Below are 19,507 nucleotides of genomic sequence, written 5' to 3' on the forward strand. Positions count from 1 at the left end.
TTAAAACCTCTGCCTTCAGCTCAGGTCATGATCTTAGGGTCCTGGGATCGAGCCCTGCATCGGGCTCTCTGCTCAGCAGGAAGCCTGCTTCCCCCCCTCCCCTGCCTGTCTCTCTGCTTACTTGTGATCTCTGTCAAATAAATAAATAACATTTTTTAAAAAGAAGAAGAATGCTGCTATAGACATCCTGTTTGCCCTGCACGCACATACCCAGCCATTCGTGTTGGATATGCACCTAAAAGTGAGCTGCTAGGTCATGGGACTGCGGTTGTGGGACAGTGGCAGTGGACACTGCCGGTTTCCCAGAGTGGTTGTACATCTTCATTCCCGACAGCAGTGAGAGTCCCAAACATTCCACATCCTCGTCAGTGCTTGGTGACCATTATTATCTTGTTGTTTATTTTAGTCATTCTGGTGAGAGTCTTCATCATACCTTACTTTGTGTGCCTTTCTATGTGTATGTTTATTTTTTAATATGGAGAATTTCATACAAATTCAAAAATAGAATAATGTGATGATGGCCCATGCACCCCATTGCCAGCTACACAAACCGCTGAGCCCCAGCCAGTCCTACCCTAAGTTCATTACATCTACTTGCTTCTCCTGTGTTATTCTTTTTTTTTTTTTAAAGATTGTATTTATTTATTTGACATAGAGAGATCACAAGTAGGCAGAGAGGCAGGCAGAAAGAGAGGAAGGGAAGCAGGCCTCCTGCCAAGCAGAGAGCCTGACGCGGGGCTCGATCCCAGGACCCTGAGATCACGACCCGAGCTGAAGGCAGCAGCTTAACCCACTGAGCCACCCAGGCGTCCCATCTCTTGTGTTATTCTGAAGTAAATCCCAGAATTTTTATAATTTCACCTGTAAATAAAGAATAAGAACTTTAAAAAAACATAGCCACAGGGATGCCTGGGTGGCTTAGTCAGGTAAGTATCTGCCTTCAGCTCAGGTCAGAATCTCAGGGTCCTGAGATCAAGCCTCATGTTGGGCTCCCTGCTCAGCGGGGAGCCTGCTTCTCCTTCTGCCTCTGCTATTCCCCCTCCTTGTGCACTCTGCTCTCTCAAGTAAATCAATAAAATCTTAAAAAAAAATAGCCACAGGACTATTATACCTAAGGGAAAAAAGCAATATTTTCTTTTTTTTTTTTTTTTAATTTTTTATTTTTCTAGGGACTCCTGGCTGGTTCAGTCATTGGGCATCTGCCTTCTGCTCAGGTCATGATCCCAGGCCCTGGAATCGAGCCCTGCATTGGGCTCCCTGCTTTGCAGGACGCCTGCTTCTCCCTCTCCCACTCCCCCTTCTTGTATTCCCTCTCTCGCTGTCTCTCTCTCCCTATCAAATAATAAATAAATCTTTTTTTTTTTTTAAGGTAGGTTATTTTTAATTTTTCTAAGTAGGCTCCATCCCCAACATAGGGCTGGAACTCACAACCCCAAGATCTAGAGTCACATGCTCTACTGACTGAGCCAGCCAGGTGCCCCACAATGTTTTCTTAATATCAAATAGCCAGTGTTCAAATTTTTAACTCTTATAAATGTCATAATTGTTTCTTCACATTTTTTACTTGAATCAAGATGCAAATTAAAATAGGCCTACACATCGCAGTTAGTTAATATGTCTCTTAAATCTCTTTTAATCTATGGTTCCCCCTTTATCTCTTCTCTTTTTCTTAACATGTGTATGTTAAGGAAGCTGAGCTGTTCGTCCTGCAGAATTTCCCAAACCTGGAATTTATTCCCTGCACACCCCTAATGTAATCTAGCATATTCTCTCTTCTGTATTTTTCTGTAAATTGGTGGTCAGACATACAAACATGATCAGGTTTGGGGTCAGTTTTTCTTGTTTGTTTTCGTTTGGGGAAAGCTTCACGACTGACCGTTTGTCGTCTCTTTTGAAAGCTGCATCAGAGCCAGCTGGAGCTCCAGGAGGCGCGACTCTCCTACCGACAGCTGCAGGTGAAGGTGGATGAGCTCACGGAGGAGAGGAGCCTGCAGAGCTCCGCTGCCACCAGCACGTCCCTTCTGTCCGAGATAGAACAGAGCATGGAGGCCGAGGAGCTGGAGCAAGAGAGAGAGCAGGTGCTGACACCCTGTCCCTCTGGCGTATGAGGTTGCCCTGGGACCACAGGGGCAGGCCCCGGACTGCAGAAGCCTGGCCATCCTTCTTGTGGCCCAGGGCCTACCATTTCAGCTTCCTCCCCGCAAGGGCCTGTGGCGTGCACCTGCGGAAGCCTAGGCCTGCTGGCAGAGCCATCAGGAAGCAGGCCCTGACCACAGCCTGTCCCGGGCTCACTGCTGCCCCCTTGCCTCCTAGGAGAGGCTTGTTGGCTCATCCTCAGCCTCATCCTCTTACACTGACTGGGCTCTAGAACACTCACGATCTATCCAGATGGCTTCTTTTCATACTACTACTAACCACTTACTCCCCTAATCATGACTCCTCTATCAAAGTAACCAACTATATAAGGAAGTGCTTATATGACACATGGGAGGTGGGAGGGCTGGGGAATTAAGAATTGGGAGTCTGCATAGGTGTACTAGGCCCAGAACAAGGACGAGTGTTTCTTAGGACAGGTGATTTATAAAAGGAAAATCTTTTTTCCTAGTACTAGTCTCTAGGGTGTCAGTATGTTGGGTTCCTATGCTAGAAAAAGATGAGCAGGGACAGTCTTCTCTAGCGTCCATAATCAAGAACGGCTCTTTGTGCGGCAGCTGAGACTGCAGCTCTGGGAGGCCTACTGCCAAGTTCGCTATCTCTGCTCGCACCTCCGAGGGAACGACAGTGCCGACTCGGCCGTCTCCACGGACTCCTCGATGGACGAGTCTTCAGAGACTTCATCTGCCAAGGATGTGCCGGCCGGCAGCTTGCGCACGGCCCTGAGCGAGCTCAAGCGGCTAATACAGAGCGTCGTGGACGGCGTGGAGCCCACGGTAGGCAGCCAGGCTGAGAAGCTCCTCAGCCCACACAGCCTAGCTGGGGGAGGCTGCAGCCAAGTGCAGGGACGAGGTTGATCCCAGAGCGGGAGCCTTGCAGAGTCTTTGAGAACATTGTCAGAGCCCGTATGGTCCGAGAGCAGTCTACACTGGTGACCGGGCAGAGGGACAGAGTGTCAGGGAATGGAGGTTCCAGAGTCATCTTCCCAAAGACACTGGCATACAAGTGGAGTCCTTTCTCCATATGGTTAAGTCCAGGCCATGGTGGCCTCAAGGTCAAGGACTTTCCTTGGAAGCTTTGAATGTAGAAATTTGGATCTAGGTGCAAACTGCAAGTTTCTTTTCTGGAGCTCTTTGGTCCTGGTGGTGGAGTAGCTGCAAATAGGCAAATTTGAAAGATCTGGAGCTTCTGCTAAAAAGACATAAGTGAGCACAGAAAGTTGAGAAGATCAGCAAGGGCCTTTTAGAATTCCAGATGTGGCTCTTCTTGTGGAGGAGAAGAATGTTCCCGTGGGCTCCCTGGGCAGACTGGCATTTCTTCCAACTTCGTGACAGATTTCTGCCAGACTTACTCTCCGTTCACACCCCCGACTGTCAGGCAGTTGTCTCTCTTCGGGGCCTGTCCTCCTACAGAACAGTCAACATCTTTCTCCCCGTATTAGATGAAGTCCTGTGAGAGGGTGGCTGCCCCTACCTGAAGGTGCCGTGTGGATTGTGGAATGTGCTCTAGTTGTGGAGACTGGGTCATCATGGGGCATGGGAGCGGTCTGAGTGAGGTGTTGACTTACCTCCCCTGAAGCCTGAAACCAAAATAAATATCTGGCTAATGTTTGCAGATCCAAATTGGGCAAGAGAGTCTCTCTCCTCTAACCCTTTCTTTCTTCCCTCCTGTGTCTCTCCTCCTTCTCTCCCTTTCTTTCCCTCCACCTCCCACTTCATCTCCTTTATCCTGCTCTCCTCCAAACCAACCCATCTCTACCCCCTCCCCGTACCTCCCTTCTCCCTTCCTCCCACTAACCGTCTCACCGCACCCACCTCTGCTTGTACCATCTCTCGGGTTGGTGGCTTTCTCTTTTACTGTCAGAGCTCCCGGAGAATTGACGATGACTCCTTAGAAGAACAGATAAGGCAGACCAGTGAGGACTCAAGAGCCCTAAGGGAACTCATGGAGGGAGAGAGGGGTAAACTGAGGCAAAGCCTAGAGGAGCTGCAGCAACTCCACAGTCAGGTGAGCACCCCTGTCCTCAGTCCTGAGCAGGAAATGTGCATGTGTCCCCCAAGGTGTCTTGGGACCCTCATGAGTTTCCCTTTCCCTCGTCTATATGAGAAGTGGCTCTCCCCTGACAGGTCCTCAGAGGACAGTGACCTGAAGTTGAGGTAAGCTGGGCATCTTCAAGAGAAGCAGCCAACCCTCTGGTTTAGCCCAAAGTAAAATTGTTAAGGATAAGAATAGATGACCCTCCCATTTCCTCCAGTGACATGCTACCTTCCACAGAGCCCAAATTATCTGGCGGATTCTGACAGTTCGAAGTGCCATAGCTCTCAGGACGTTCATGGATGTTTTTCCAGCAGCTTCTAAGCAGGGAAGTTTGCAAACCAAGAAGCAGTTGATCTTCGCCGGCCTGTTCTCGCTCTGTGACGCCGTCACCTCTGCCAGCCTGTTTTTCAGCTTCAGAAGCACTTACTGCTGCTCTTGCTGTTCCGTTTCTGTTTGATCATCATTTCGTTTCTCTCGAGAATCCTAGAGAAGGACATCTGTATTCCAGTCTGAAATATTCTAAAGCGCTCAGGAGCAGCCCCCAACCCAGACAGGAGCTTCTAGATTCTGTCCTAGAAATAGATAAGGCGCTTCCTTTTGACAGGGGTCTTGGGTAGTGTTCTGTCCCACGTGTGAGGGACACCAAACAGGTTGTGTTTTAACCCCTGCCCCCACCCAGCCTGCACCCCCTTCCTCCCTCGTCTGAAGCTGGTCATCCCTCCCTGCCGCCACAGGTCGCTGAGAGATGGAGGCTAAGCCTGGCTTTTGCGTCAGTCAGTATTTCTTAAATTTAAAGGGCCTTACAGAAATAGACTGATTTGGGGGCTCATACCCACTGGACATCCTAATATAATTTTCTTGAAAGATCCTGGGAGACCCTCCCGCAGCTACTGCCGTACTCTTCTCTGGGAGTGACCGTACAGGGAGGACAGAATGGTGCTCTTGAAGGCTGTAGCTTGTTTCTGCCCAGGCCCCAAAGAATGGAACTGGGCAGCCGAGGACATTGTCATGCCCAAAGCCTGAGTCCCTCAGTTGGTCGCTTGGCCAGGGGTGGTTCAGACACCAGCTCAGGTCTTCAGACTGTAAGAATTAGAAAACAGGACAAGGTGGATCTGACCGTTCTTTGGGTGAATAAAAGTTTCATTTACTTGAAAGCCCGCTTAAATTGTTGTGGGGGTGCTTCTTATCAGCTCTCTGGTATTGGCTGGTTTGTTTTGTTGCTTCTCAGACTAGCAGAGCTAGAGAGAGCTGGGGGTGTTGTTGAGAAACCAGAGCAAGGCACAGGTGGCTGAGGGTCCGGACGCAGCTCTCTCCGAGCCTGTCTCCTTAATACTTCAGCTGATAAGTGGTTTATGCCATCAAGCAGAGAGTTCTGCTCAGCCCCATGGGGTATGGAACTGGGCCTCTTGAGTGGGTCATCTCTTCCCAAAAGCTTAGACAAAGCAGCAGATCTCTCAGCCAAAGTACATCTATCCAGAACCAGCCCATGGGGGTAACACCGACCTCCCAAGACAGCGGGAAGGACACAGACCGAACTGTAGCATGCCTCGGACACGGTGGCCCTTCGAGTGGGCCCCTCGCCCTCCCTGGGTGCCTGCACTGCTCTAGACCCTGAGGTGCTCAGGATGGATGCCCTTGGGTTCCACAGCCTCTCCTAGAATGCTGAGAGGAGTCCAACTAGCTCTGTCCTCTTTGGGGGTGGGGAGCGGCGGGGAGGAAGGGCCAGAGCCCAGACATAGTTATGTGAAACCGAAGTGCCAGCAGACCGCCGCTAGACTAGGGTGAAGCCTCGTCCAACGGGTGATCCGGCCTCCGAGCCCGCTGCTTTCCCGGCCCACAGTGTTCTTTTTTTCTCCCGGAAACTGAGCCAGACGTAACAGCTGTAGGACCTGGAAGGGGAAGTGACCAGCCCCCCAGAAGCCTATCCAAATTTTTAAGTAAAAGAGAGCCCAGGTTTAATTTTAACTGATAGTTATGTTTGAGACAAGAATCTTTAACCAGACCTGAAGACCGCCCCACACCCTTAGGCCATGGAGAGCTCCCTCCCACCGCTACTTAGCCTGCTCATTCCCCACAGCTTTGCAGGCTCCTGCTCCCTCCTGGGCAGGGCTCACTGGGGTCTGGAGCAGCTGCTGGGAGGCGGAGAGGATGTTCAGAGCAATAGGAAAACCAGTTATGTGGGGAGCCCCTCCACTGATCCCCAGGCCGGTAAACCAGGCTGTGGGAGGTGCACCGAGAAATAGTCCCAGGCCCAGGGCATCTGGGGGGGCTCAATCGGTTAAGCAGCTGACTCTTGATTTCAGCTCAGGTCATGATCTCAGTGTCCTGGGATAGAGCCCCTCGTTGGGCTCCATGCTCAGCAGGGAGTCTGCTTCTCCCTCTCCATCTCCTTTCCTCTTTGCTCCTCCCCCTACAAGCGTGTGCACGTGCATGCGCTCTCTCTCTCTCTCTAATAAATAAGGAAATCTTAAAGAAAGGAAGGAAGGAAGGAAGAAATAGTCCCCGTCCTATGTTTGGTTCCTTTATAGGGCTTGACTGGAGCACTAGCCAGTTCTCCCCACAGGGCCATGACCTTGCGGTAGAGCACGTACTGGGCGCATGTAAGGCCGTCACGTAAGGCCATCTGGGTGGCCCCTCCTGTGTGAAATCTCGTTGTGCTCTCTCTCCTCCAGCTTCCTAGCCATCGCCCTGTTTCAGACCTTCATACTGTCACACCGTGGCTTTGGCCATCACTTCCCCAGCCCACTTAACCCACACATGATTTGGATTGATCTTCCTGAAGCACAGCTTGGAAACAGGTTCTAGTCGACTTCCTCTTGTCCCGTGGCGGGAAGCCTCAAACTCTCACAGCCCCACAGACTGGCTGCATGGAAGCCATCCAGCCTCCTTCCCCGTTGTTTCATCTCCCCTCCTGTCCGTTAGTCGATTGAACACAGACTGTGAAAGGGCAGGGCGCACACTCTCTGTGCTTCCCCACATCTGGGCCTTTTCTCTGGCCCTTGACCTCTGTCCAGAAGACTCTCCCCGGCCACCTGCGCGTATCAGCCCTACTCATCCTTCAGGTTTCACTTCTTCCTTCAAACCCTTGATTCCCTTCTTCCTGGAGCCTCAGCTCTGCTTTGTTATGGCCACCCTCGCTTCCATCTCATCTACCCACTTAAACCTTAGCCCCCATGAGGACAAGCTTGAGGTCTGACTTCTCTTTGTCTTCTCTTAAAGCGTCTAGCACAAGCCTTACCTAGAATAGGCACAAAAATAATTATCAAATGGGCAAAGAAAACCCTGGATATATGACTTCAGGATATTTTCTTTGATCCTGTTCACTCATGAGGACACCTACTTTATGTGGGAAAAGTGGAGTTAGGAGTGGCTGCCACCTGAGTCAGTGTGTAAACAGGCCGGGCCAGTCCTCATGACGGCCGCAGCAGTAGGTCCGCGTCGGTGTGAGGAAGAGAAGGGCGTAGAACTTGCCGCGGGGTGCTCAGCTCCGTCCTTGGTGTGAGTTACCTCATTTGAGCCTCACAACAACCTGATGGTGGGAACTAGTTATTTTTATTCCTGTTTTTTATGAAAAGTATGTGCAGCTCGAAGAAGGAAGTCTCTTGTCACTTCTAAGACAGCTGATGGTCCGTCTCTACCTTGACCAAGTTTTCCAGACCAAAGCAAAAAGTTCTTGTGGAGTTTTTTCTGGAGCCTATTAAATTTTGGCATTTCGTGCCTCGCATGTGGTTTTATCTGTTTTATCTATAGCTTGCTCGGCTGGCAAAACCCTTGTCTGGCACACAGCCAGCCCGAGGCCACGTTAGGGCTGATTTGGTCGGAGAAGGTCTGGCTCTCTCTCTGCCAGGTACTTTCTGGGTCTTGAGTTTCAGGCCTACCAGGCTACAGGACCTGCTAGTAAGAAGGGTGAGGCTGGGTGTCTTACCTGCTGCCTGCTTGTCTCGGGACTAGCTACACCCTGTGGCCTCTGCAGGCGCCCCAGCCTGTTCTTCCTTGTGGCCAGTAGCCCTGCTCACTGCAGCTGTCCCCCCCATGAAAGCACAGATCACCTGGTGCTGACGTGCCAGGACCCTAAGAGTACAAAATCCATTGTCCCCAGTAACAACAATTGCCCTGTACGCCCTTCATTATCGGGCATCCTCTGATTTCTTCCCAAGCACTTCTACCCCAGGAGAGGGCCACCGTGCCACCTCAGTCTGGGGGTCCGAAGCATCTTCAGGGAAGCTGGATCCTCAGCCTTGCTCTGGGGTCTTTGCTCAATTTCAGTCTGTCTGAAGATGTTGAGGCCTGGGACTTGAGGAGGGGAGTACACCCAAAGTGGGCATCTGTCCCCTAGTGGGAGGACTAGACCCATATGGATAGATCCTCCCTTGGGAAAATGTCCAAGTATGTGTAATATTTAACAAGAGGGCAGGGCCGGGCATCCTGACTCCAGTCTGAGCCTACTGACTGAGAAGGGGCTCCCACCCTTTCCATTCATTCAACAAATATTTACTGAAAGTTCTACCAAGCAGGGTTTCTGATTGCAAACAACAAAAACTCTCTCTGCTTAACTTAAGAAGAGAGAGACTGTATTGGAATTAAATCTGATAGCTAACAGAATCAGCAGGAAGGCTGGAGAACCAAGCTCCAAAACAGAAAGGAGCCATAGGAAGTGGGGCCACAGAAGCAGTCTGCTATCAGTGTAATAATTTCCCCCTGACCTGTGGCTTTGCTGAACCCTCGAGAACGGCAGTCCCAGGCAGGGAGATGTGACTCACACATCTAGGTCACCTTTCCACGTCTGTGTGCCTAGGAAAGGATATGTCTCTCCCCTTTGGCTACCTTACTGGGAGGGCATCCCCTGTTTCTCACCAAGACTCATGTAACCAGGAATGTCCCTCAAGGAGGAATGCATTTGGGATGATGACTAGCCAAGAAGACAATTGTGTCCTGCACAAGCATTTTCAGATTGAGCATCATAGAGTCAGGCTCTGAAATGCACAGATGAATGAGACACGCTTCCTACCACTGCAGAACCTTAGGTGTCCAGAGGGTTCCTGTACACTGGGTGGGGTAAGCTGTGGTCACTGAGGGAGCCACAAGGAAGGGCACCCTACCATCAAAGGATGACCCCCCGTGAATAAGCTGTGGGACCATTCACTGAGGCGTGGACTACAGAAAAGGTAACAGGCTTGAGTGAAAAATGGTATCACGTGGGTGTCTAAATTCCATATGGCTTTGACCAGGGAAGCTGAGTGACCAGGCTGCATCAAGTACCTCACAGAAATGGGAGCCAGGCTTTGCCAGGGCCCTGTGCATAGCAAGGTTCCTTGTTGAGTGGAAGATGGCTGGGAACAAAACTTGAGTCCCTGCCCCTAACCTTGTGTTTCAGAGCCCTGATGCATGGGTGGTCTACATTAGTACCCGCCAGTGCCTTGAAATGGAGGTGTTGGTGTGGAATGCTACGTCCAAAGGGGATCTGACCCCTGTGGCTGCTGTCTGGGGCTGAACTTCATCCCCCACCCCCACGCCCCTGCCAGTGGGCTCCAGCCTAGCTTGTGGCATCCCCTCTCCGGAAGAGCTGGGCATCTCTCAGAGCCAGGGGCCTTGGGAAGCTACAAGCACCCACCTGGGGCTACTTGTTCCTTTCTGCCTCTTTCAGGGCAACCCCTCAGGCCAGCAGCAGTGGTAGCCCCACATTCATCCCTGTGGTCTCCCATCAGGTGACACTGCTGAGTGTGGAGATGACTGCACTGAAGGAGGAGAGAGACCGACTCAGAGTGACATCTGAGGACAAGGAGCCAAAGGAGCAGCTTCAGAAGGCCATCCGGGACCGCGATGAGGCCATTGCAAAGTGAGTGGGCATGGTTTGTCGAATTTTACTTTAATCACAAGCAACATGAGTATGAGCTCAGTTTTAAAAGTGAAATGCTACAGAAGACGACAAAAGTGAAAGTGTTTCCCTGCTAGCCACCCTCACCCCCAGTCTGGTTCTTCTCCCCAGACAGACGCTACTGTTGGAGGTCGGATGTGTGGTCCGTGCAGATCTTTTTTCTCGGTGTATCCAGCTGTATGTGCTTGTTTGGGTTTTTTTTAAATATTGACGGGATGATGCTCTGCGTGTCTGTGTATCTTAGCTTTCCGACTTCATTATATCGCTCTACCTCAACTTCTTTATGTTTAGGGGTTTCTTTTTTTTTTAGGGGAATTTTTGTTACTTTTTATTTTGGGCATTTTCAAGCATACACAAAAGTAGAAAAAAATAAGATGGGTCCCTACCTACCTGTCTTTTGGTTTCAACCCTAATCAGCATATGGCCGGAGGTTTCATCTATATCCCACCTGCTGTGTTCCTGTGGAACTGTGTGGAAGCAAATCACAAGATCCCTTATCTCATCCGTAAACACTTCAGTATAGATTCAGTAATTTCTTCTTCTTCTTCAGTAATATAAATTCAGTAATTTCTTAATATCATCTAGTAACCAGTTGCCCCATAAATGTCCTTTTATGATTGATTAGAATCAGCCTCCAAAGCCCACAAACCCCGTCTAGTTGATATGGACCTAAGCTCCCCCCCATCCTTTTCTCACATGGCCTCTATTTATTGAAGACACTGATGATTTGTCTGCATTCTGGGTCTGATGGGTCCTCAGAGTGTCATTCAGCAGTTTTCTCTCACCTGTATCCCCAGTAAACTGGGTCATATTTTAATAGTGTTTTGGGTTTTCTTTAGCAGAGAAGAAATGCATTCTCTTACATTAAAAAAATTCGGAAGTGCATAGGCAAAAAAAATTTACGTATTCCCCATCGCCCTTCAAATGATTCTTTATCATGCATTTAATCTGCCCTCTTCACTGTGAGGAGATAAAAGGTACTGAAAATGTCTGCTCATGGGGCACTTTGCAACACATTCAAACGTTCAAAACGTCTGTGTCACTTCACTGCTTACTAAACACTTCACCCTTGAATCCTCTCAGTCACAGCGAGAATTAAAATTTTTAATCCCAGTTTTTACAGAGGAGGAAACTGAGATGCTTTCCCCAGTTGCACGGCCAATAGTGATCACTGGCTTCCCCCTCAGGTCTCTTGACCCCTGTCCCCACATCCTTTCCTTTTACCACACAGGCTGCTTGTCAGCAAACTAAAAGGAGCCCATTTGAAGTAAATTGTAAATAGATACTATATACCCTTTTAAAAAGTAACATGACACATTTTAATTTCTGACTTTGAAATTCCCCACACCTTTCCCCTTCTCACCTCCACACACACTTGTCCACTCCCTTCTGCTAGCTCTCTAATCATTTCTTCATCTCCGTTACTTATTTCTACCTTTCCGTCCCCTTGCCTCTCTGGCCAGGACCTCCGGTGACCCTGTCTGACAATTTCTAGTTCCTTTAGGAAGTACACTCAGGCTCACAAACCCAGGCCTCTCTGCCACTGGACTCCTGGAGAATATTTGATTCATTAGCGGATACTTGAATAGCCCTGGAATATTTTGGAGTGGGAGCGTACTTTCATGAATAACAAAGGGTGAAATTGTGCCATACAGTTAGGGAATAAAATGGTAAAATTGAGGTGCTAATTGTAGAAGCCTGTCGGGAAAAAAAGCAGAATGGAGTTAGAAGTAGAGAATGGCTGGTCACCTTCTCTCCGCCAGACAAGCAAATGAGAGCTGAACATCCGGCTCTGACCGTATTCGGCCATCAGCACAGGAGGTGGGAGGTACAACCAGAGAACGTACGAGGGTGCAGGAAGGAAGAAACAGAAGTTGTCTAGTCCTCTCCCTTAAAATAAGTGGAACCTACCTCTGACATATGGGGGACCGGGGAGGCCAGCAAGTCTCCATGAAACCTTAAAATGCATGACTTTGCCTTCAGCCAAAGGTGGCCCAGTGAACCTCCCAGTGTCTGACTGAGCTGATGAGCAGACTGTCCTCCCGGGGTACTCAGCATTGTGCAGTGAGGCCCTTGTCCTTCGTGTACCCTGAGTAATAAGGCTGGGGCTGAGGGAGGGGGTCAAATCACTCCAGCAGGTTTGCTCTTTTTCTGTCCCTTAGAAATTAAACTCTTGGTGTAAAGAATTGAGACAGCAGACCTAAAGAATCATTTAAATGTGGGGGAAGCACACTTTGTGTAGGACCTTAAGGGTTTTACAAGATGCTTTCCTACACATCATCTCCGTCCGTCCTCACTGCACTTTGGAATCATCTGGGGACTCCCTGGAAGCCAGGGCCCTCTCCGGAGCATTTCAGTCTGAATCTCCTGGTTTGGAGCTACTTCTTAGAAGTGCCCCCTACCCCACCGGGTGGTTCTAGTGCGTAGTGAGGAGTGAGAACCCCCAGGAAAAATAACTTTCCTCTCTCCCTGGGCTACAGAAACCTGAAGGTGTTCTTTATCCTGCACAGTAATGAGTTTCAGAAAAGTTAAGTAACGGCTTCGTCACCTACAGGTAAAAGTCGTCACTAAAAGCAAAAATCTGGGGCTGGCAGTCTGCCTCACAAAAACAAAAAGGAGTCCGTTACTAGCGGTTTCATTTAAATAAGGACTTCTTCTAGCCCTTTGAGATAATACTTAAAATTCTGATGAATGTATCCATCAGCAGGCTCTGCGGCTTAGCTCTCCTGGTCTGGGGCTCTCGGGAATGAAAAGCACCGTGACTCTCCAGTGAGCAAACGTTCCCTGGGGTACAGTCCAAGGCTGGGATGCGGCGGTTCTGGGGAAGGAAGGGGACCCCCTGCCGGCCTGGCCGCACAGCTGCTGCCGGATCTCCGCCCGGAGGCCTCGGTCAGCGCATTCCGGGGTCTCCGGGCTTCTCGTGGCGCCACCTGCCGGGAGACGCCCAGAAGCTCAGGAGGCTGCCGCGGTCTCCGGAGCCAGGGGTTGGCGCGGCTCTTCCCGACTGCGGGGGTGGCCGGCCCGGCGTCCATGGCAACGGTGCCGCGTGAGGATTTCCGCCCGCCGCCGGCAGCCAATGGCAGCGGGTGTGACACGGCAGCCTGAGGCGTCTGAGACGCCGGCGCTCATTGGACGGCCCCTGCTCCTGTCCCTTCAACCGCAGTGCGGCGGGCGGACCGGGGTGGTTCGAGCTCTCTAGACGCTTCTGTGGGAAAGGCGGGTGGGGTGACGTTGTGCAGCCCTGAGGTGTCAGGGGAGGTGACTCATGGATCGGACTTGAGGCCGGAGAGGAAGTGCGGGTCCCGGCGGTGGCCCCGAGTGCCTTACCCCCACTGCCCCGCCTCTCAGCCGTGCTCAGCCTGCTGCAGCCGGCAGCCTCCCCAGGCGGGTCCTCCAGCTGTCCTTGGGACGTGCACCCTGGTCGCCGGCCCGGTGCGTGGCGCGGTTCTGCTTTGCCGTTTCGAATGCAAAAGGCAGTTGATGACAGGGGCTAAGGAATGCCCAGTTTGGCAGCCGGGCAACCAGTGCCTCTGCAGAAGCTGCTCAGCCTCTCGCACTTTCTGTTATCATTTACCCACCCCGGAAAAAAAATTTTTTTCTTTTGCATTGTTGTAGGAATGTTGGAAAAGGCAAACAGTAATATATGAAACATTAAGATGTGAAAACATAAAGTGCAGGAGTATGTGGGAGCCCATCACTGATCACCCAGAGGGAGCCAAGTGGACGTTGTGTATGACCTTTAAGTACACACAGGCAGTTTTTCTTTTATAAGCTAGCACCATAGCGGACGTTGACTTGGGGTGCTTTTCTCCATTCAGCAATACATCCTATTTCCCCCCTGTCTGAGTAATGAATATTCAGCGTCATGGTTGTTACTGGCGACCGTGTTCCATCACATAATTTACCACCAGTGCCCTGATTGTTGGTAACTGTGATCAGCTAGGCTGTGATCATCACCACTGTGTGGCTACTTTTGCACACCTGTGTGCCTTTAGGTCACATCCCTTACGTGGGGGGAGGTTGCTCTTGAAAAGGAGGGGCTGGGAGAACGAGCTCTTTACCTCCCTTGGGGATGGGTCTTATGGGGGAATGATAGCCTCTCCTTAGTGCCCTGCGAGGCCTTTGATGTCCTCTGGGTTCCAGTCCTCCTTTATCCTCCTTCCTGAGCCCCCCTTCCTCTGTGAGATGGGGAGGACAGGTAGTCCCTTCAGCTACACGTTGTTACAACAGTTGAGGAAAGGGATGTGAACCCATGCTGGGAACTTTCCAGTCCTTTGCAAGAAACATCCTAGTTACTGTCACAGTTCCTATTTGTTGTAAGTTTGGTCACAGCCTGTTTCCTCTACCCTTTGGACTCCAGGTGCCCCGGGTAAAGAATCAGATGCCTCTGGTACAAGGAGCCCATGCTCACCCGGCTTGTCTGTTTTTAGGAAGAATGCTGTGGAGCTGGAACTCGCCAAGTGCAGGATGGACATGATGTCTCTGAACAGCCAGTTGCTGGATGCCATTCAGCAGAAACTGAACCTCTCGCAGCAGCTTGAGGCTTGGCAGGTAAGGAGATTCCTGAGACCCAGGGGGAGGGAAGACGAGGCTCTGGGAGGAGCTGCTGAATCCAGGCAGAGTATTAGGAGAATTTGTTACTGGAGGGTTCTGCACACGTGGGTGAGCAGTAACCCGCCTTCACCTGGTAAGATTCAGAGCCTGCGCTCCCCCAGTCCCCAGGGAAGCAGGCCTGCGGATGCTGTCCCGAAACGTGAGCCCCAGGCAGTGCCAAATTTTAGGGCTGCAGTGACCGCCGGGTTTGGAGCAGGGGCTTCGCTCGGCTGGTCACCTCCACTCTGTTTCAGTCAGCTGGAAAGAAACAGCTGTTATCACAAAGGGCCCTAGAAGCCCTACATGGTGGGATGAAAAGTCACATCTGGAAGTATGTAGTTCGCAGCCCCTGGGCTGCCAGCCACTGCTGCCCTTCCCTTTCTCAAAGGCCAGCTTCCTTTCTCCAAAGGGCACTACCCTGAGGGAAAATGAGTCAGTGTGTCCTCTCTAGGACCACCGTTTTCAGAGTGCCTCAGCCTCCTCCGTCCCAGCCCCAGCTCGGCTCCCCACTGGGCCAGGCTGGACTTGCTTTTTGTTAATGAGATTCACATCGGACAATTTCAGGATATGGGTGTAACCATTCGTGTCTCCCCCCCCCCCCCCCCCCCCCCGTCCCAAAATCCGAAGCAGACAGATGAAAAGCACCCCGCTGGCGGGCAGGTTAACAGTCACCATTCCTCCAACGGCCTGGCCGGCCTGGCCGCAGGAGCACTTGACCCCCCTCCCCTGGGAGATGGTTCCTGGCTCCTGGGCTCTGGCCCACCAGCAGCTGGCCGGTCACCGGCTTACCGCCCATTCTTCTCTCTTCTCTCCTGGCTACAGTTTGCTTCCTCAGGGCTTTTTACTATCTGGCTCCTTTGGTTTCTGATCTAGTGGCCTTTCTCAGTTCCCGTATCAACAGCTTTAGTTGTACACCCCTCCTGCCTTTGAGGTGAGATCAAGCCCCCATTCCACCCGCCGTGTCCCCCGCCGCCATCGCCGTCTCGCCCCCGCCTTCCCGTGGCCCGCCGTGTTGTGTGTGCCGGCGTCCGGCGTCATCTCTGTGCAGTGTGTGCCGTGCCATCCCCCGCAGCGTGCCTCCCGCCACCACCGCGGCCCAGGACTGGCAGGCCGGCCCGTTTCTGACTGCCTCGGCCCTGGTTTCTCAGTGCTCCCTCCCCATCACTGGGCTCTTTTGCCCACAGAAGTACTAGCAGGTGTGGAATCATAAGTGGTTCACGCCTGTGTATGAAGTTCTACAGTGATCTAGTTCGTGGGCTTACCCTGATGCACGTTAAGGTGTAAAAGATGTGGTTTGCAGTGGGCCCGTAAAACCACCAGCACTTTGAAAGGCTTTCTTTCTGAAGGAGCCTGTTACGTTCCCATAGTGCTGCAGGGAACGATTTTATTGAGTAGGTCCTAAGCACAGGGCGCCGTGCCCAGGATTTGGCACTGGGACTTGGGAGGAGCATGTCCCCTACTTCTGCGAAGAGGAAAGGAACTGGAAAGCAGCTGAGTGTGAGGAAAGAGCAGGACGTGAACAAGGGAGGGAGAAGCAGGAGGTCCACACCTGCTGCTTGCTAGGAAGGTATGGGGTAAGAAAAGTCCCTTTGTTTCACACAAACACCTGGAGTGACAGAAGCGCAGGTGTGAGCACAGGAGGTGATGGAGCGGGGGGCGCCGGCCCCACTTCCTGCCCTTGTCGAGTGGCGGCCTGAGCGCGGCCCTCACTGTCCAGCGCTCCAGCAGGACACGCTCCTTGGGCTCGTCCCAGGCGTTAAACCGGGGTTTGGTGTCTTGACCAGGGCATCCCAGAGCCCACTGGGTTTAGGGGTGAAGGCATCGGGCAGATGCTAGCTCTGTTCCTGCTCGCGTTAACCAGGCAGGGCTGTTTCGACGTTCAAAGCAGTAGCTTGCGAGCTTTACTGGTAGCAGGACGCCTTTGCCAAGCAGACTCTTGTGCAGCGTCAGGATCGAAGCACTAGAAAGGAGGGAGGGCGGTGCTGCTCTGTCCAGAGGCCCCTCCGTGGGATACATCCGCTGTGCTTGTAAGGCATTTGGGGTGAGGGGCATCTCTTAGGCAACTTTAGCAAATTTGGGGAAGGTGCTAACCCAGGGAGGAAGCCAGGGATATATGCTAATAAGCAGGAGCGAGTCAGGCCCTAAAGACGGGGATGCCGTGGCCCGAGCCACACGCGGAAGGCTGCAGCGAGTGTGCTTGGTTGTGGGCGAGGGCAGGGCTGAGGGCATCTACGAAGCAGGCAGAACTTGTAGGGGTGAGGGGGCAGGAGAGGTCCCTGGAGCGGACCCTTTGGACTGGAGAGCTGGCGAGCAGAGGTCGCCCTAGGGCCCAGGGAGGGATGCCAAGGGAAGGCACACCCAGCCCCAAGGGACGCGGGAGGCAGGGCAGAGGCAGCCAGTCACGGGCAAGGCCTGGGTGGAGACAGGGAAGGATCAGCTTTGGCCGGCCCTTCTCTGGGCTCGCGGCGACAGACCAGCCGCGGGGTCAGCCACGGAGCCGAAGCCAGCAGGAAGCCCGAAGCCCTGAGGAGGCGGAGGTGTCGGTGGCTCCTGTGTGTCCAGGCATCATGTCTACACTTGCTGCTTTCTTGGTCGGCCTGGGCCGGCTGCAGCCGTTCCGCCATCTCATCCCATCCCCATCCCGCGTCCCTCTGACATGTGCCGCCCCCGCTCCCCGCCCCGGGTCGGAGCCCCTGTTCATGCCCTCCGCTCTGCCCCCTGCAGGACGACATGCACAGGGTCATTGACCGACAGCTGATGGACACGCACCTGAGGGAACGGAGCCGGCCTGCTGCTGCCCTCCCCAGGGCCCACGGCGCGGGGCGCGGGGACGAGCCCAGCACCGCCGAAGGCAAGCGGCTCTTCTCATTCTTCAGGAAAATTTAGGTCGGGAGGAGTCAGGCCAGCAGGGATGGGTACACTAGAGGGGACTGAGCGTGCGAGGCCCCAGCACACCATGCTTGCACACGAGGGCTCCCCTGGGCCAGCTCAGCGGCCGCACTGCCCACCCACACTGGGGCCCAGTCATCCAGAAGAGCCCATGCGGCCTCTGACGGCTGCCCTCGACAGAGGGACAGGCGGGAGCCGTGTCCCTCCTGCCAGGCCACGCCCGGCCTAGGCTGCCCCCAGATCCTGCTGCCTCCGGAGCAGCCCCTCGGGCTCTGCCACGCAGATGCAGCAGATCATGGCCCACCCCGCCCACCCCTCGGGGGCTCCCCCTGTCCCACCCCAGGCACTGCTGCCCTCCTATTTTGGAATACGGGGAACAGAAGGAATGGAGGCCATCTCTGAGTGCCTCAGGAAGCCGTCACGGCCCCCAGCTGGCCTGAGCTGTGGGGATGGGGGTCGCTAGTCCTCTGGGACAGCAGGTCCAGGGCTGAGCCTCCACCTGTTCCCCCGATCTCTGGCCCAGGGAGGAAGGGGGAGGTGGCTCCTCACCCGCGTGCATGCACCTCTGCCTGGAGCGCCTCTGCGGCAGGAGGCCCGGCCTGCGGGGCCTGACCAGCCGGGGCTGTTCTCTTGCACTCAGCCACCGCTGGGCTCTCCGGGGGCTTGACTGTCGCCATCCCAAGGTCAGGAGGAAGAAGGGCCCTGCCCCCCCCCCCCCCACTCTCAGCTGCCACTGTTCTCCTTCCCTGGCCTCAGGGCCGCCCGTGTTCTCACAGCCCCCTCGCGCCCCTCTGCGGGTGTCAACCCTCCAGTCCTTCCCCCTTCAGGCGCCGGAGCTGGGAGCGGGGGGGCTCTCCTCCTCTTCCCACGGCCCCCGGCTCCCCTCACACATACAAGTTCTTGGCTCGGCCAAGCGAGTCCAGGCCACAGAATGGCCCCAGAGGGGTCTGCCGTCAGCCACCTCCACCTCGAGGGCAGCACTGGCACCACAGGGCGGATGCCACCAGATACTGCCCCCCAGGCCTGCAGAAGGCTGAACCCTGCAAACCTGCTGCTTCTGCTCCTTCCTCAGCAGCCACCCCACCCTCTCTGCTGAGGCCCCCCTCAGAGGCCCCCCTGGCTGAGCCAGCCCGCGCGCTGCTTTACCAAGGATCATCTCCCTCCCTCACTCGGGAAAAGCACAGCAGGGATGAGCGGCAAGAATGTACCTATAGATATGTACATACCACAGTGCTGTAATTTTGTACGTAGCAATCCTGTAAATACATGTACGGATTTTATAATATACATATTCTATATAAATCTATAAAGGCATATTTTTAGAAAAACAGCGCACCACTGCTTCTTTTGAAAATAGTCAAAGAATAAAATGAATTTCTACAGAGCTTCCTGCCTTAATCATTGGGGGACCCGGAGGGCTCTGGTCAGAAAGCAGCTTCCCGCTCAGAGCCACCGGCTGCCGGTTCTGTAGGGACAGCAGGTGGGAGTCCCTCACACCTCCGGGAGGTCCCCTCCCCTCTTGGTACTTGGTGAGTGGATTCAGCCAGGAAGGGGGGCACCTCCCCAGGAGGGCGCAAGCGTGCTGTCCACGACAGCGCTCCGGGCCCCGCCTCCACACGCACCCTGGCCCCGGGCGCCCTGCCAGCCCGGCTTCCCACGCCCGGGGCAGGCCCTCCAGCCTGGCAGGAACTCGGAGCCACAGAGAAATCACTGCAGGCAAAGCTTCCACTGCATCCTTCCGGCCGTGCGGAGAATAAACAGGCACTTCCCCGGGCATCTTACCGAGTGCGCTTCCGACCTCTGCCTCGAACCGGAGGGGAAACTCAAACTGGACCGACCTTTTGCGGGGAAAACAAACTTGGCTTCTGAAAGTGGCCCTGGGCCCCGGCAGGCACCTGTGCCGGACTCCGACCAGAACAAACAAGAGCTGAATGCCGTGGGCGGGAAGAAGGCGGCCCC

At 53.4% G+C, this 19,507-nt stretch overlaps 1 protein-coding gene across 2 annotated transcripts in view; it reads left to right on the top strand.

Annotated features, from left to right (window-relative positions):
• LOC111156440 (BICD family like cargo adaptor 1) overlaps nt 1-17,853 on the top strand; it is a 99,369-nt gene extending 81,516 nt beyond the window's left edge. Inside the window, exons 6-11 of one of the 2 annotated variants that reach the window (XM_022517349.1) lie at nt 1,899-2,078; nt 2,712-2,930; nt 4,018-4,161; nt 9,897-10,027; nt 14,497-14,617; nt 17,384-17,853. In XM_022517349.1, coding sequence (XP_022373057.1) covers nt 1,899-2,078; nt 2,712-2,930; nt 4,018-4,161; nt 9,897-10,027; nt 14,497-14,617; nt 17,384-17,545 — 957 coding nt within the window. In that variant the 3' untranslated portion in view covers nt 17,546-17,853. The remainder of the gene's footprint in view (nt 1-1,898; nt 2,079-2,711; nt 2,931-4,017; nt 4,162-9,896; nt 10,028-14,496; nt 14,618-17,383) is intronic. The other variant, XM_022517350.1, reaches the window with a different exon arrangement.
• Nucleotides 17,854-19,507: the final 1,654 nt, after the last annotated feature.

Source organism: Enhydra lutris, unplaced genomic scaffold (assembly GCF_002288905.1).
Source record: "Enhydra lutris kenyoni isolate GAN:26980312 unplaced genomic scaffold, ASM228890v2 scaffoldscaffold46, whole genome shotgun sequence".
Lineage (NCBI taxonomy): Eukaryota > Metazoa > Chordata > Mammalia > Carnivora > Mustelidae > Enhydra > Enhydra lutris.